Consider the following 18,580-nt stretch of genomic DNA (forward strand, 5'->3'; position numbering starts at 1 on the left):
ATGAAATATTTAATTTATACGTCGTCACAATAATGTGGAGAGAGGAGCATAGCTTCGTTCACGTGTCGCCACACACGGGAAATTGCCGAGATATATTTTTTTTAAATCGCGGCATGGTCAGTCATACACCGCCTGAAATAACAGACGGGAAAATGCCGAGATATATTAAAAATTCGTCGCCACACATGGGAAATTGCCGAGATATATTTTCACTTTGCACAAAAATAACATCAAGTAATCGAATCAATAGGAATGTCCTGTGCCTATAACATCGACGTTCTTGGCACAGCTGCATCTAGGTATTGTGTAACATCGTCGCGGCTTTTGTTTTAATTGAAACTTTTTGTACTTGTTATATACTTTGTTTGCTAGTTTGTTTGATAAATGTTAGCTCTTTCACGAGCCTCGACTCTGTATACAAAAAAAAATAAAAAAAATTGTGACCTGTAGGCCGGTGATAAACAAACAGACAGACAGACAGAACCACAAACGCAACCGACCAATATACTTGAAAAATCTTCGATTTTGCAAGTAATAAACAGACAAACAAACGGACTCAAACGCAATGCCCTCTCCTCATTCGAGGTAATAACACACGGAACCAATCAATATGCTGTACTTGCTAAATACTCCATTTTTGCAACAAACAGACGTGAAAATATAACGTCCTTCCACCCTCAGTGACGGCCGGAGGTAACAATAACACCAGTGCAACGCGTTCATGTAGACTCGTTGACCCTCCGATAAAGATGTATTCAATGTTTTCCTTGCAGCTTGGATGTGGTTTCGGTTTCTTAATTTTATTTTTTTTCTGTATGATTTCAATACTCGTCATGATATCACAATTTGACGATTATATCTATATGATACGCTTGTATTTTAATTTATAATGATTAATCTGATGAAGATAGTAAATAATAAAACTTGTTTTCTTCTTTTTCTGTTCCTGTGGAGTTTTGTTTTACATATTACGGCAACTGAGGTAACGAAAGGTAATAGGGAAAGCCGACCCCGTTGACGATTTATTAAAAAAAAATTAATGTAAATAACACCATTGGTGAAATTGTTTTGTAAAATCGAGCATTTTTATGCACTTATCTTATCTTATGTCTTAATCGGTTCATATTCGTTTCCTTTCACCTGAAGCAGATACCGCGTGTTACTTCAAACATATTCGCGCCATTTGCTGTTTTTCACCCTCCTGCTTCCTCACGACACACGACTGCAGGTACAGCGTCGCACGTTTCAAGCGCCAACCAAGAGCATTGCGTGAACGGGCTACAGGGTGATCACCTGTCCTTACCTGCAGGACAATGAACGCGCGCAAACCGAGGCTGAAAAGACCGAAAGTGAAAGGCTTCAAGGTGGAAGAAGAAGTTAAAATCGCCGTCGATATTGTTCTGAATCAGTTCCGTTTCGACGATGCCAAAGGTTACATCATCTTTACACTAAATACACCGAAAATGTATCGATGTGAATGTGATGTTGCATATTGAATGTGTCTTTTGACCGTTTTGTTCTGTTGAGCCTCGACACCCTTCGAATCACCATGCAAATGAATCCCCACCTGTCAGGTCAGGCTTTTGGGAGTTGGGACTGCCACTGGTAACATGTAACCCAGTGCTACCTGCGGCCTGGTCGGGATGTCGGCTAATACACCGACACCCTCACTGGCTTTGCTAGTGGGGACGATGACTGGCACACCTGCCAGGACCCAAAAACATCACCTGGCAAAGGTCGGATGAGCTCCCATAGGGAGCCAACGACCATCCAGTAAGGAGATGGTGTCTCCTAAAAAACACCCATCCGGTTTGGAGAGGTTCAAGTCATACCAAAGACTAATAATGGTACGAGCTGCTTCCTTGCTTGAAAATGATAGAGCACGGACAATCCCCATCGGTTGGCATCCATGGGGAGGAGGAAATTCCTCTTGAGGGAATGCCCCGCGAGTACGGTGAGAAAAGCGGCGCCATTGTTATGACGTCACTGATACCCAGAGTATCCGGGTTGTGACGGCAATTGTCCCATGCACAGTGGCTGTTTTAAGTGTGTGGGTGCCTGTGTCAGCTCTATTACGAGCCTTAGCCCAAGTGTTTAAAAAAAACAAAAAACCTCACCCCAACCCAAACCATCACGCGCAGCCATCAGCCGCAGCCACCACCCGCAGCCACCACCCGCAGCCATCACCCGCAACCATCACCCGCAGCCATCACCCGCAGCCACCACCCGCAGCCACCACCCTCAGCCACCACCCGCAGCCATCAGCCGCAGCCATCACCCGCAGCCACCACCCGCAGCCACCAGCCGCAGCCACCACCCGCAGCCACCACCCGCAGCCATCACCCGCAGCCACCACTCACAGCCACCACCCGCAGCCATCACCCGCAGCCATCACCCGCAGCCATCACCCGCAGCCATCAGCCGCAGCCACCACCCACAGCCACCACCCGCAGCCACCACCCGCAGCCATCACCCGCAGCCACCACCCGCAGCCACCACCCGCCGCCACCACCCGCAGCCACCACCCGCAGCCATCACCCGCAGCCATCTCTCGCAACCCACACACAGTTTACTGATTGTGGGTGAGGGAGTATATCCAAATTTAACACAAAAGTGAGTCGTTTTAAGTTATGTTATGTAAATTTAACAAAAAACTTGTTTTCAATCTTCAATGTCCAGGTTGCAGCACCATATAATAAGTTTAAGTGTGATTTAATTATTCATTCAATAACTAGGTCTTTACTTTTTGAACTTTTTGGCAACAAATAATTCCAATTTGCACCCCCTCCCCTTCTCCCATCCTACCAAAGGAAGAAAATACTGATTATGGGTTAAAAAAAAAAAAAATCCAAAGCTTGATGGAATCAAATGAAACCTCATTAATCCTTGAATGATTCCACTTCCTCGGATAAATCTTTTCGGAGGAGTTGATCATACATGCATACATATATACACTTGCTCCAGTATATATAGCTGTCACATTGTGGGCATAACGTTAGAACCGCTGCATGAAAGCTCCAAGTCCTGCTGCTTCCTCTTGGAAGATCAGCTTTTAAAACTGGAGTTTTTATGATTAAGTGGACACTAATTTTTGTTTCAAGTAAATCGATTATTAGCTTTCCAACGATACAATTTCTATTACTCTTCAATGTTTGGAACCCTTTAGAATAAAGCATGATTGACACATGTACATATGGGCACTTCTCCTTTTAGTAATAGAGGATTTGTACTGATGTTTGTTTGCCTAGGCTGAATGTAATGCTTCCCTGCAGTTTACTTGGGGACTCTAACTTGCTTTACAAGACTGTTCATATGATTAAGTCAGTTTTACAGTTAATTTTTGTCAGAACAGGTAGCTGCTTTTACTTTCCGTTGTTTCATTTTGATCACTAAACAGCACAATCATTTAGTTGTACCTCAGTGTAAACTGTGTAATGTTGATGTCTTTGCAGAATACACATTTCCCTCTTCGATGAGCAGCAATGAGAGAGCATACGTTCACAAATTGTGCCACAATTTAGGCATAATCTCAAAAAGCAAAGGGTAAGATGCATTTGAATAGAGTCATTGTAAAATACTGGCAAGAGAATGGGCCAATGAGTATATTCTTTGTTCTGCACTTGAAGGACTCTCGGTAGAGAGCTATACCTCCGCCAGGCTGAATAGTTTACGTTTTCTATCCACTGATAGGCCGGATCTAGATTCAGACCTGAACGAAAAGCTAATCAGCTTGTTCTTGTCACTTACCCAATGCATCCACCAAGTTTTGTCATAATTAATCCACAACTTTTTGTGATATCATGCTACATATCGTTTTTGGCCGAATCACTCGATGGTGAAAAATCATTTGAAAAATATTCTCTGATCTGGATTTTAATCTTCACCGAAGTCAAATCGATTCATCCTTGTCACACACCCAACCTCTCCACCAAACTTCGTCTGAATCCATCCACAACTTTTTTTGAGATATCTTGTTCACAGACAAACAAGCAGACAGACATGGGTGAAAACATAACCTCCATCCACATTTGGTGGCGGAGGTAATAAAGTTTGAGAAGTTGAATAACCTTTATTTGCAATGTATTATGGCTTTGTAGTTTTTAAGTTGACTAGTTTTTGTTTGTAGAACATGGATAGCTAAATAGATTTAATTTCAAAAATGTAAAATATTTCCCAAAAATGTTTGTTGCTTCAATTTTGTTTGCTATTTTGCTTTATATGGGTGTCACAAAGGCAGCCTTGCCTATCTCTATGCACATTGCATATTATTTGTTAGATTTACTAATGTACTATCTATCGTATGTTCATCTGAAAATTATTTGTCAAAACTATAGTAAAATTAAAAACAATTCCTGTTCAGGGCTTCATCTGAGTTAAAAGAAAAAATGTGGAGCCAAAAAGTATGCCAAATCGAAGAAAATCCACCCATCCCTCAATTTACAGAATATATGCCTTCTTGAAAAGTTGTACCCAAAGCAAAATTCCATATGAGTGAAGTCACGAAAAATGGAACGCTTATGTAAAAATCAGCAGTGGAAAATTTTCTACCTTTAAACAGTTTGTCTGTTGCTTTATTTTAGAGTATGAGGGTCCACGTGTACAAAAATAATGATTAGAAGATAACGGCTTGCCTTGCTTTTAAAATGGAGGCTTGTGAATTAGACAATTCAATATCTTATGTCACGTCCGTCACACTGATAAGATCATGTGCCGAGCAATGTTTACCTCTAATTAATATTATTTTCTTGGCATTTGAAGATGCAGAGGGGTGGAAACTATCAGAAAAAAATACTAAGTGTAAGTCTGTGATGGAAAAATGTAACATTGGTTTGCTGGTGTTGCCATATTGTGTCCCTCTACCACAATCTACCATGAAAAGTTTTCCTCTGGCAAATTTTAGGGGTCATGAGTACAAAATACTCTCAAAATCTATTGTATGCCTCATGTCTTTATACGATATACCCCTCTTAGTTCACCAAGTACAGTGTATTTTAACATTAAAGGCATTATCACCTCAGTGTGACGGACGTGACATAAGCGACAATGTATGGAAATCATAAGATACTTGTTACTTTTCCATAATAAATGATAGTTTGCATGACAGAAATTCTTTACATGATACCAGTCTTTCTAAAATCTATGAAAGCTGAGAACAAATAACAGAAACACATCAAACATGTCAGTTGTAAACTGTGACAACCTGACAACATGAAATTACATCAAGGTAAGTGAAAATCTAATTTTGACACTCAACAAGGATAGTTAATCAACAATAAATAAGTTAAGTGTATCAACAATAAATGGCTATTTTCCACATTACTTGCATTATGCACCACCATGTCAAGCCAATGACAAGCCAATGACATGACAACGCGCCATCTCATAACGCGCCATTGACCGAGTGGTTCACACCAACCGGAGCTGTTTTCGGATGACGTGCTGATGTCCTTGGACTTCGCGCCAGGCTCCGGGCCGATGTGGTGTGGTGCTGACCGGGCCGATGTGGTGTGGTGCTGACCGGGCCGACGTGGTGTGGTGCTGACCGGGACGCCGTGGTATGGTGCTGACCGGGCCGATGTGGTGTGGTGCTGACCGGGCCGACGTGGTGTGGTGCTGACCCGGCCGACGTGGTGTGGTGCTGACCGGGCCGACGTGGTGTGGTGCTGACTGGGCCGACATGGTGTGGTGCTGACCGGGCCGACGTGGTGTAGTGCTGACCGGGCCGACGTGATGTGGTGCTGACCTAGATAACATCTTGTTTCATTATAACTTTAAGTACATGTATTTAAATGCATGAAAGTAGTACCGTTTGTCATTTCTGGTACTTATGTCACATCCGTCACAGCGTGACGGATGTGACACTTCAGGGGACGGAATCATTATTTTCCCCTTCTACAAATTAACATGAAGGCACAAATTAATCATTTGATGTTTGAGAATAGTTAATGGTTGAAGCTGTCTCAGGCATATTTTTTCATATTTTTGTAACTCTTACTTTTTGAATAAATTAGGGTGTGACGGACGTGACATAAGGGGACGGAAATTTTTTGATGATTTTCTCATACAAAAATTTTTATGATGTGATATGTTTATTGAATTTTACTTATAGACTTCAACAGAGAATGGTATCTACAACAGAAAAATGCAAAAGATATAGTTATTCTGTTACTTACCATTTGTAAAGGAGTAGAGTGATAATTAGTACCACTCAAATTGAGCTCACCCTGAAAATAGCGCCATCTTCCCATCTCAATTACTCCACAATGAAGAGGGGTAGAACGATAATTTTTTCACTGAAATAAACCGTAGCATTTAAATTTTACATAAAAAAATAATGAGACACCTCAAAACCTTCCTGCTAATAATAGTTGATCAAAGAAATGTCATAGTCTAACTTCTTTACATTTTAATGCCAAAAACACCCCCTTTTTTGGCCTTTAACCTGTCACGCAAGAACCAAAAATTGTGATATTGCACTGAAGTTGTCTCTGCAGGTAGAGGAGACTCCATTACACATCATACAAGTGTAAAATAGTGGATATTTTATTTGTAATAAGAAAATATGAAGCCCTGTATTGAGAAAAATTAAAGTGTTCCATTTTTCGTGACTTCACTTATATATCAAACCATATTGTCCCAGAAAAAAAAAAAAAAACACCTTTAGAGGTCATTTTCCCCCGCAAAGCGGGGGTTGGCCTTTTTCGGGCACCGTGGTTGTTGTTGTTTTTGTTGGTCCCCTTTTTGAAGCAATGTTTTACGGCCGGATGCCCTTCCTGCCGCCAACCCTTTTTGTCGCCTTTTACGACAAGCAGGGAATTACCAGTGAACTGGTACTCAATTAGCCGACTTCGGAAGGATGACAGGCTGAGTCAACCCCCCTGGCGTTAATTCAGCGATCGACCGGGATTCGAACCCAGGATCCTAGGATCCTAAGCTGGCACCCTAGCCGCTAGCCCAAGCTGCAATGAAGACGTTTTCCATTACAGTCGGACCACGGCATTTGTGGTCCCAACATTTGCGGACCCTGCATATTTGCGATTGATAAAATGCGACCTGCTTCTACATTTGTGGGTTTTTGTTGCGGGCACAAAAAAATATTTTCCCACGAGCCACGAGCATAGCGCAGTTCAAAAACGTATTGTCGTGTTCCCGGGGATTAAGATCCTCCAAGGTAACGGGTAGCCGATCGAGCTTAACACTCCGAGGCGTTCAATCCAACTATTGCGGAGTTAATACGCGCGGGGGATGAGGCGGCGAAGGGTAGCAAAGCTCTTACCTGCACGGACCCCGAAGGGTAGCATTCAGACGTCTTCGACCCTGGGAGTCAACTCAACCCGACACGGAATTAAAATGCAACAACAACAACGGGCATTTTAAGGCCATTTTCCCTGCTAGAGTGGAGTTAGCCTTGCTGGCCCCATGATAATCTTCTCCATTTTGCCCTATTTTCTGCATCTCTCCTTGTTAACCCCCCATATCCCATTTCGACTCTCGCGAGATCTTGGAGACGGCGGCAGGGATTTTCGAAGCTCCACACGGTCTCCACGTTTTTCGAAGTTAAGTCTGTTCACAATTGTATTTTGTCGAAACTGTATTTATCTTTCGGTGTGTGAAGTTATTGTGTGCAACTTTGGTTGTTTCTCGGTGTTTATCTTTCATAAATTGATCGTCTGTTTGCCGTGTCGTGTCTTGAGGCCTTGTACAGTGTGCACTGTACAACCTTGAGGCTTTGTTTTTTATCTCAGCGGTCCGTCTTTTGTGATCCAATAACTTTCGTTCTCTGTATTCCCAGGCTTTTCACCCATAGCCTACCTACTTCCTTGTGTAAATCTCAACTCAAAAAAAAAAAAAAAAAAAAAAAACATTTTCCTTCTCTGTTATCATTCGTTTATTCATTCTTATTCGTTCGTTCGTTCTTCGACCACGTGTTTCTCCCCCATTTCCCCAGATAGTTTTCACTCATTAACCTTCAATGTTTACACTTTCCCCTCAAGTTATGTATTCCGTCATATTTTATAACACCTTTTTCTTCTTCTTCTTTAAAAGGCTGCTTTCGACTTGCTCACCAAATCAATTCATCCCAAAAAAAATATCCATCTCCTATAGTGCCTTTTTTCTACATTCCCTAAACTCTCCTGCACTCCATCCTCCATCCAGCGTCCTTAAACGTATTTATAACTCGAAGGTCACAAGCAACTCATTTTGCAATAAATGTTCGTTTCCCATAAATCGTACACTTTCAAAAATCCAATCTCACCCCTCCCCTCCAAATCTTCCCCATAACCCCTCCCCTCCAAATCTTCCCCATCACCCCTCCCCTCCAAATCTTCCCCATCACCCATCCCTTTCAAATCTCCCCCCTTGCCCCCTCCCTCCTAAACGACCCCCTCACCCCTCCCCGCCAAGACACCCCCTCGCCCCTCCCCTCCTAGACTCCTGCCTCAACCCTCCCCTCCAAATCTCCCCCATATCCCATCCCTTTCAAATCCCTCCCCTTGCCCCTTCCCTCCCAAACTTCCCCCTCACCCCTCCCCTTCAAATCTCCCCACCCTCATTGCTTCTCAATTTCCCCCCTCTCACTCCCCCTCCTCAAAGCGTCCTCCCCGCTTCTTCCCCCTTCAAACTCTCACCTCCATCTCCCCCAACCTTCTGCCTCGCTCTTCCCCCTCCTCAAATAACACCTCATTGTGGCTCACCCAATCACCATCAAACCTTTTGTCCGCCCCATCCTTCCCTTTCTCCGAGCTATTCTGAAATCTCTGACACACCTTCAACAGCTCTCCCTACCTCTTCCACCTCTTCCACATCTTACCCTACCCCTCCTCCCCCCTGTTCTGTATCTGATGCTCCCCCTTCCTCTTCATTAACGGTATGGACCTCAAACATCCGGGGCCTTCGTTCAAACTTAACTGATCTCTCCATACAGGTTGCTTCTGTCAAACCAGACGTGATCTGCTTAACAGAAACTTTCCTCCTTTATGATGTCTCTGATTCCATAGTATCTCTCCCGGGCTACTCCCTCCTCCGGTATGATAGACCTGAGCCTCGTCCTGGAGGCGGGGTTGCTATCTTTATCAAAAACTCTCTTCCTCACTCGCCCTGCACTGCACTCTCTCCACCTCACCCCCAGGAATACCTCTGGCTACGGCTTCCCCTTCGCTCCCACCTCTTGTTCATATGTGTGTTGTACCGTCCACCAAACAGTGATGACTCCATCTACATCTCGCTGTCTGATGATATGGACCAACTTCTATCTACTCATCCCAACTCTCTCTTCCTCATATGTGGTGATTTCAACTGTCATCATGCCAGTTGGCTGGGTGTGGGTACCTCTCTCACCAGCCATGGCTCCTCAGCAAAGGACTTCTGCGACTCACTGGGACTGACACAATCTGTCAATTTCCCGACCCGGATCTCAGTCAACGGAACATCTTCTCTTCTGGACTTGGTTATGACTAACTTCCCTGAAAATGTCTGCTGCTCTTCTTCTGCTCCGATCGGATCATCTGATCATGTCCTTGTTAAAGTGGACATCTCTCTGACCATCCTCAGGGAGCCTGCTCAGCGTCGACGAGTCTGGCATTTCACTCAGGCCAACTGGCACGGTCTTCAAGCAGCCATCAATCATCTGGACTGGTCTCCCATCTCTACCACCTCTGACATCAACTCATCCTGGGAATTCTTCCAAAGTAAATTGCTCTCTCTCATGCACAGATTTATCCCATCTCGTCTTCAGTTGTCATACCCTTCCTCCCGTCCATGGTACACGGAATCTTGTGGTGAGGCTGTTGCCCAGAAACAACTTGCCTTCGTCTCCTGGAAAGCAAATCCAACGGAAGGAAATCTCATTTCCTTTCACAAAGCCCGAAACAAGTGTGTGTCCACCCTCAGGAGAGCCAGGAAACAATATCTCTCCATTCTCAAGACCGAACTCTCTTATCTGTCTCCCTCTTCCAAATCCTGGTGGCGTCTGGTCAAATCCGTTTCTGGTGTTTGTTCCCCCTCCATCCCCTCCCTTACCTCAAACGGCTACACAGCTGACTCCGCACGTGAAAAAGCTGAATGCCTCAACTCTGTGTTTGCCTCTAAATCTTGTGTCCCAAACCCATCCCTCTCTGTACCCACCATACCCAGTCGTACCCTGCTGCTCCTGGACTCCGTGTCCTTTCCTCCTGACAAGGTGGAAAAGTTTCTGTCAACCCTCGACTCTGATTCTGCAACTGGACCCGACGGCATCAGCCCACGGGTCCTAAAATCCTGCTCTGCTGCTCTATCTCACCCTCTCTCTGTTCTCTTCACCCTCTCTTTTGCTCAAGGTCAACTGCCATCTGCTTGGAAATCAGCCAACATCACCGCTTTGCACAAAAAAGGTGCAAAAACAGATCCTAGCAACTACAGACCAATCAGCCTTCTCCCAATTATCAGCAAAGTCATGGAATCCATCATTGCTTCGGATATGAAATCTTTCCTCTTCTCCAATGGCTTGATCTCTGATCATCAATTTGGTTTCAGACCAGGTCACTCTACTCTGGACATGCTGCTTCTGCTGTCTCAACAATGGATGGAGGTCCTCAATGCCAAACAGGAAATTAGAGCTGTCTCCCTCGACATATCACGTGCCTTCGACACGGTCTGGCACCCCGCTCTGCTCACCAAACTCTCCTCCTTTGGTATCCATGGAAATCTCCACGCATGGCTGGCGGACTTCCTCTCTAGTCGTCGTCAACGTGTGGCCCTGAATGGGTTTCTCTCATCTCCTCTTCCTGTTCAGGCTGGAGTTCCCCAAGGCAGTGTTCTGGGCCCCGTGCTTTTTCTGGTCTTCATCAATGATCTCTCTGACTCTCTCGAAAATCCTCTCTATCTCTTTGCTGACGACTCCACTCTCTGCCGCTCCATTCCTCTTCCCTCAGATCGGCAGTCTGCTGCCTCCTCACTCTCTGAAGACCTGGACAAAATCACAGACTGGTCAAACAAGTGGAACATGTCTTTCAATCCTGACAAATCTCACACTCTTACTATGTCTCTCCGAAAAGATCGACTGGACAACCCTCCCATCTACTTTCTCAACAATCCTCTCCAAGAAGTTCTGTCGCTCAAGATTTTGGGTCTCACTATCTGCCATGATCTTTCTTGGGAAAACCACATTTCCAAGCTGGCCTCCAAAGCCAGTCGCCGACTGGGCATCCTCCGTCGTGCGAAGTCCTTCCTCGGCACACCTGAGCTCCTCACCACATACAAGGCTTTCATCCGCAGCTCAATGGAATACTGTTCTCCCCTATGGGCCGGTGCTCCTGCCTCACACCTAGCTCGGCTTCACGCTGTTGAAACCAAAGCTTTCAGAATTATTGGAATCTCCCGCGATGAAGCTATCTCTGAGGGCCTTTCACTCACTCACCGCAGGCAGGTAGGTGGTCTTTCTGTCTTCTACCGACTCCTCTCCGGCCTTGCACCCCCAGCTCTCTCTGTGCTCTGTCCCCCAAATATTCCTACAGGTCGCACAAGATCTGCCAGCAACCCTCTGATGGTTAAACTGCCGAAATCTCGGCTCTCTGCTCACCTTCACTCTTTCATTCCTCTTTTCTCCCGCCTCTGGAACAAACTCCCTCACTCCCTTCAATCCCACTCCTCCCTCCAGGTCTTTAAAACAGCTGTTCACCACCATCTCTTATCTTCCCCCATCCAAAACCTTGATCTTTTCTACCCCCGCTAATTCACCCCAGATCCACCTTGTTTGAAATTCCAACTTCTTTCCTGGAAGTCCTGGCAGTGTCCATATGTTTTATACCTCTCCCACCGCCCCCTTCCCACGCCCCCCCCCAAAGCCCTCGCCCTCTCTCAGATCTCTCGATGTCTCCATGTCTCTCGGTCCCTGCTCTCAAATGTTGTGTTTGTGTCCTTCCCCCTCTCTCCCCATCTTGTCTACCGCTCCCTATGTTATATGTTTTATGTGTCGGTTTGTCTTTCTGTGTGATTAATGTTCGCTCTTTCACGAGCCTCGACCTTGTATACAAAAAAAAAAAAAAAAAAAAAAAAAAAAAAAAAACCCCCTTGCCCGCATTTCTTCTTCCACCACTTCCACCTAGCCTTGCGGGCCCCATGATAATCTTCTCCATTTTGCCCTATTTTCTGCATTCCCTTGTTAACCTTGGGACCTTGTTAACCCCCTTGCCCGCATTTCTTCTTCCACCACCTTTAGCCAAGTCTTCCCCGTCCTCTACTTCCTTCTACATTCATTTCCATCACTCTTCTCAACCAGTCACTTTCATCCTTCCTCAACGCATGACCAAACCATCTCAACCTGTTTCTCTTCACAGCATCCATCACAGGATCTATTAAAATGTACAATAAAAAGGTTTAATCTTACTATAATTCACCAAATGTCCGTCTGTCTGTTCGAAGGTACCGTAAAAACTGCTGAACCGACCGCAAAGATATTTTGGGTCGGTAATCCTGGGACTCCTGGGAGTAAAATAGGCTATTTAGTTTTCCCAATTTCAGCTTTGGTCTCCAGCATTCTCAGGTTTGGACTCCCGCATAACATTCGCGTTCACATAACATTCATTGTGACGATGTTCTCATTGTGACGATCTTACTATAATTCACCAAATGTCCGTCTGTCAGTCTGTTCGAAGGTACCGTAAAAACTGCTGAACCGATCGCAAAGATATTTTGGGTGGGTAATCCTGGGATCTCCAGGAGTAAAATAGGCTATTTAGTTTTCCCAATTTCAGCTTTGGTCTCCAGCATTCTCAGGTTTGGACTCCCGCATAACATTCGCGTTCGCATAACGTTCATTGTAACGATGTTCTAATTGTGACGATGTATGTGTTCACGGTAGTGTTTGACGTGACGGTGTGAACGTAATTTTGTAATGTTTTTCGTTTCGTAATCCTTTAATGAACGTTTAATGTTTAATGAACGTTTAATGCCCTTCAATGTCTGCGGTCACACGCACGCTGCACTGGACGGGCCAGCGTGTACTTTGCCCTTCAACGTCAGGCTCGGGTAAACCGCTGAGCCCCATCCGTGATGGGGACTGGGGCTTGCGACAGTGTCCCATGAACGAGGAATTCCCAGTAAGCGTGAGTCATCACCTCGCGTTGATTAAGTCCCTGCCCTTTGTACACACCGCCCGTCGCCGCACAAACATCACAATGAAACACAATCACAATTCACATATTCGTGCAATTTGACTAAATACGAATAAATAAATTTGAATTCGAATATTCGAATAATAATTCGAATATTTTCGTCACAATGAAAACATCGTCACAAACGGGTACTGGAGACAATGTGACAAACGTCACAAACGGGTACAGTATTGGAGAGGCCATTGCCTTTTCATTTCGGCTTCCCAATTGAAGCCCCGCCCGTAGGGCAGGTACCGTTGCTAGTAAAATAAATGCCAGCAAACAAGAAAATGCACTATAAAACAAATATTTCCAATCGAGGGACCCTCCATGCAGATTCGTATCCAGACAAGCGAATGATAAATAAATAAAATAATGTTCTTTGTATTTGTATTGGCCGGCGCTCAGCTCTGGTCTACGAGGCTTTTAGGAATTTGATGGTCGTATCACCACCCCGCGCAGGAAGCACACAAGATGGCGCAGATTCGCGCCCGTAGCCAGCCGCTGGCGTGAGGCAAGCAGACAGGATAGCCTCCTTTTGTTTGCTCGCTATCTTCTCCGTCTCTGAAAAGCACCACCATCAACAAACACCCCCTCCTCCGATGTTGCAAAGGTTTCCCGAGCTCCACAACATCTCCTCAAGAGCGCACCCGAGACAAAGCGTGACCGTCCATGACCAAACCCAGGACCAAGAGAGAGAGAGAAAAAGAGAGAGAGGGAAACACACCTACCCCTCTTTTCGCTGACGTCACACTCGAACCAATCCCCGTGCCCCACCACTTCAGTCTTTGGCCATGACCAATCATTCCCTTCGGGGCGGGGCGTCACGGCCCTTCTGGACGCCAATCGAGAACATTCGGGGGCGTGGATCCCTTGCCGATTGGCAAATCTGAAGGGTATCTGTCGGGCTTGTCGGTGTTGTAATGTGCCTGAGTTAGTTTCTTGACAGCCCTCATCTTATCACAGGCCGATTTATTTATAACCACAAAGGTCAGATCACAAGAGGTAGGATGGACAGGGGGATTTATTCTTATTCCCTAAGCTACCTAGCACAAGAGCCACCCTCTGTATGGCCACACATCACACTTAATCCGAACACACGGAGCTGACTAATTTACATCAAGGTGTTTTTACACGACATTCGGAGCATGGTAATCTAGACACTACCTGGACTAAGGTATTTCTACCTGGACTAAGGTATTTCATTCCCTACCCCCCCATAAACGTAACAGTATCTTCCACCAGCCACGCATAAAGCAGCTGGATGTATGCAAAAAACATATCTTACATTTGCCACGAGCATGACCTGCTTATACATGTGCAGCCCTGTGCTTTGCATTTTCATGGCTTTTTGTGGCCACATAAAAATATTTTAGCCACACTATAAGCGAGCTGCATGGTATGTCCCACCATTCACACTGTAAACATAGCTTCGCATAATGTTCCACCATTGACACTGTAAACATAGGTTTGCGGCATGTCCAGCCATTCACACTGTAAACACAGCTTCGCGTAATGTTCCACCATTGACACTGTAAACATAGCTTCACAGAATGTACAACCATTCACATTATAAACATAGCTTAGCGGCATGTCCCACTATTCACACTATAAACATAGCTTAGCGGCACACCCCACCATTCACACTGTAAACATGGCTTCACAGAATTTCCCACTGTTCACACTATAAAGATAGCTTCGTGGCATGTCCCACCATTCACAATGCAAACCCAGCTTTGCAGCATGTCCCACCATTTGCACTGTAAACATAGCTTTGCAGCATGTCCCACCATTGAAACTGTAAACATATCTTTGCGGGCATGTCCCACCATTCACACTGTAAACCTAGCTTCACAGCATGTCCCACCATTGAAACTGTAAATATAGCTTTGCGGCATGTCCCACCAGGGAAGGATGAGGAGGACCATTCTCAATGTAAACATAGCATCGCAGAATGTCCCATCATTGGACACTGTAAACATAGCTTCGCGGAATGTCCCATCATTGAAACTGTAAACATAGCTTTGTGGAATGTACAACCATTCACATTATAAGCATAGCTTCACGTCATGTCCCTCCATTCACACTGTAAGCATAGCTTCACGGCATGTCCCTCCATTCACACTGCAAGCATAGTTTCACAGCATGTCCCACCAGCTGCATAAGACATCACCCCCATGAGTTACTGTACAGAGTGAAAATACTTCACTACATCAATTAGTCTTCTTACCAGCTGCTCAACAAGGCATCATCCGAACTGTTACACCATGAAAACGCTTCACCGCATTTACCACCTTTTGTGTAACATGTTATGCCTTGTGAGTTACACAATGAAAACCCTTCACCACATCTATTACCAGCTGCCAAATACGGCATCATCCGCTAACACCCCCCACAAGCAATGAGCAGACTATTCACCCCCTTCTGCAGCTACCCACCAATTCCCGCACAACAACCTACGTCTACCATGTCCTGAGGTCTCAATCATTCTTCTCATCCCATTGCTTCACTTGTGTTTTTGCTTCGCTCTGCTCATTGTTTGATCTGGAGGGAGGCGTGGGACAGAAGAGAGCGAGGGAGTTTGTTCCAGAGGCGGGAGTAAAGAGGAATGAAGGAGTAAAGGTGAGCAGGGAGTCTTGATTTTGGCAATTTCACCAGACGAGGGTTGTTGGCAGATCTTGTGCGGGCTGTAGAAATATTTGGGGGACAGAGCACAGATAGAGCACAGATAGAGCTGGGGGAGCTAGGCCGGATAGGAGTCGGTAGAAGACAGAAAGACCACGTACCTGCCTGCGGTGAGTGAGTGAAAGGCCCTTGCAGTTAGCTTCATCGTGGGAGATTCCAATGATTCTGAAAGCTTTGGTTTCAACAGCGTGAAGCCGAGCTAGGTGTGTGGAAGGAGCACCAGCCCAGAGGGGAGAACAGTATTCCATTGAGCTGCGGATGAAAGCCTTGTATGTGGTGAGGAGTTCAGGTGTGCCAAGGAAGGACTTCGCACACGGATGATGCCCAGTCGGCGACTGGCTTTGGAGGCCAGCTTGGAAATGTGGTTTTCCCATGAAAGATCATGGCAGATAGTGAGACTCAAAAGCTTGAGCGACAGAACTTCTTGGAGAGGGTTGTTCAGAAAGTAAATGGGAGGCTTTTCCAGACTATGTTTTCAGAGAGACATAGTGATAGTGTGAGATTTGTCAGGATTGAAAGACATTTTCCACTTGTTTGACCAGGCTGTGATTTTGTCCAGGTCTGCAGAGAGTGAGGAGGCTGCAGACTGCCAATCTGAGGGATGAGGTATGGAGCAGCAGAGAGTGGAGTCATCAGCAAAGAGATAGAGAGGATTTTCCAGAGAGTCGGAGAGATCATTGATGAAGACCAGAAAAAGCACAGGGCCCAGAACACTGCCTTGGGGAACTCTAGCCTGAACAGGAAAGGGAGATGAGAGAAATCCATTCAGGGCTATACGTTGACTATGACCAGAGAGGAAGTCCAGCAAGCCATGCGTGGAGATTTCCATGGATACCGTAAGAGGAGAGTTTGGTGAGCAGTGTGGGGTGCCAGACCGTATCGAAGGCACCTGATATGTCAAGGGAGACAGCTCTGATTTCCTGTTTTTCATTAAGCACCTCCATCCATTGTTGAGACAGCAGACGCAGCATGTCCAGACTAGATGACCTGGTCTGAATCCAAATTGATGATCTGAGATCAAGCCATTGGAGAAGAGGAAGGATTTGATGTCAGAAGCGATGACTGATTCCATGACCTTGCTGATTTTTTGGAGCAAGGTGATTGATCTGTTTTTGCACCTTTTATTTGTGTAAAGTGGTAATGTTGGCTGATTTCCAAGCTGATGGCAGATGACCTTGAGCAAAGGAGAGGGAGAAGAGAACAGAGAGAGGGTGAGATAGAGTGGCAGAGCATGATTTTAGGACCCGTGGGCTGGTGCCGTCTGGTCCAGTTGCAGAATCAGAGTCGAGGTTTGACAAAAACTTCTCGACCTTGTCAGGAGAGAAGGACACAGAGTCCTGGAGCAGCTGGGTTCGACTGGGAAAGGTGGGTACAGAGAGAGATGGGTTCGGGACACAAGATTTTGAGGCAAACACAGAGTTGAGGCATTCGGCTTTTTCACGTGCGGTGTCAGCTGTGTAGCCGTTTGAGGTGAGGGAGGGGATGGAGGGGGAACAAACACCAGAAACAGATTTGACCAGACGCCACCAAGATTTGGAGGAGGGGGACAGGTTTGAGAGTTCAGTCTTGAGAGTCGAGAGATATTGTTTCCTGGCTCTCCTGAGGGTAGACACACCTGTTCCGAGCTTTGTGAAAGGAACTGAGATTTCCTTCAGTTGGATTAGCCTTCAATGAGGTGAAGGCAATTTGCTTCATGGCAACTGCCTCACCACAAGCTTCAGTGTGCCATGGATGGGAGGAAGGGTATGACAACTGAAGACGAGATGGGATAAATCTGTGCATGAGAGCAGTTTACTTTGGAAGAATTCCCAGGAAGAGTTGATGTCAGAGGCAGTGGAGATGGGAGACCAGTCCAGATGATTTATGGCTGCTTTAAGACCATGCCGTGAGATCGTGAGATCTCGCTAGATCTTGGAGGTGACGGCAGGGATTTTCAAAGCTCCACACGGTCTCCACGTTTTTAAAGTTAAGTCTGTTCACAATTGTATTTTGTCGAAACTGTATTTATCTTTCGGTGTGGGAACCTACAGTGTGCCCCTTGGAAGTTTCTCGGTGTTTATCTTTCATAAATTAGTGGTTTGTTTGCCGCATCGCGAGTGAGGCCTTGCAGCCTCAGGCTTCCCCCGCCGGTTTGTTCCTTCCTTCGCTGTTTTGCTAGGTTTTTTGATTTTCCCTTCTCCCCCAAACTTCACCAAACATCTACTCTTTGTCTAACGTTGTAACCCCCCCCCCTCCACCCCCCCCAAAAACAAACAAACAATTTTTTATTTTTTTTTCCTTTCTCCTCGTGTGCTTTTGTTCCATCGTGCGCCTCTGTCCATGTGTGCTGTCCCGCCCTGCCCCCATTATCCCCTTGCCTTCCACCTTCTGCCCTGTTCAAGTGACTCGTGGTGTCCCTCTCGGCTCCCTCTCCCCGTTGGTATTTTTGTGAATATAAGATTGTTCTTCACGGTTCTGTTTAAATATGTTTAAACTTTCCCCTGCAGTGTTTTATTCAGTGGTTTATTACAACACGCTGTTTTTCTTCCTATTTAAAAGGCTCCTTTCAATTTCCTCTTCAAATCATTCCATTTCAAAAAAATATTCAATCTCTTATAATTCTTTCTCACTACGTGCTCTAAATTCTCATTCATTCCACCTCTCCTCCATCGTTCTTAAACGGATCGCTAACTTGAAAATCACAACAAACCCAATTTGTTATAAATGTTCATCTTTCATTAATCATCCACTTTATAAACGTCCCCCTTTCCCCTCCCCTCCAAATC

At 45.4% G+C, this 18,580-nt stretch overlaps 1 protein-coding gene across 3 annotated transcripts in view; it reads left to right on the top strand.

The window, feature by feature from the left end:
• The first annotated feature begins 924 nt into the window (after positions 1-924).
• The window catches only part of YTHDC2 (YTH N6-methyladenosine RNA binding protein C2), a 155,290-nt gene continuing 137,634 nt past the window's right edge, over positions 925-18,580 (top strand). For 2 of the 3 annotated variants that reach the window (XR_013624886.1, XM_078786366.1), the window contains exons 1-3: positions 925-992; positions 1,229-1,431; positions 3,453-3,543. Coding sequence is in view for 2 of the 3 variants with exons in the window: in XM_078786366.1 (XP_078642492.1) it covers positions 1,314-1,431; positions 3,453-3,543 (209 nt within the window). In the remaining variant the exon portion in view is untranslated. The remainder of the gene's footprint in view (positions 993-1,228; positions 1,432-3,452; positions 3,544-18,580) is intronic. The other variant, XM_078786367.1, reaches the window with a different exon arrangement.

This window comes from Myxine glutinosa, chromosome 11, assembly GCF_964187855.1.
Source record: "Myxine glutinosa chromosome 11, kmMyxGlut1.1, whole genome shotgun sequence".
NCBI lineage: Eukaryota > Metazoa > Chordata > Myxini > Myxiniformes > Myxinidae > Myxine > Myxine glutinosa.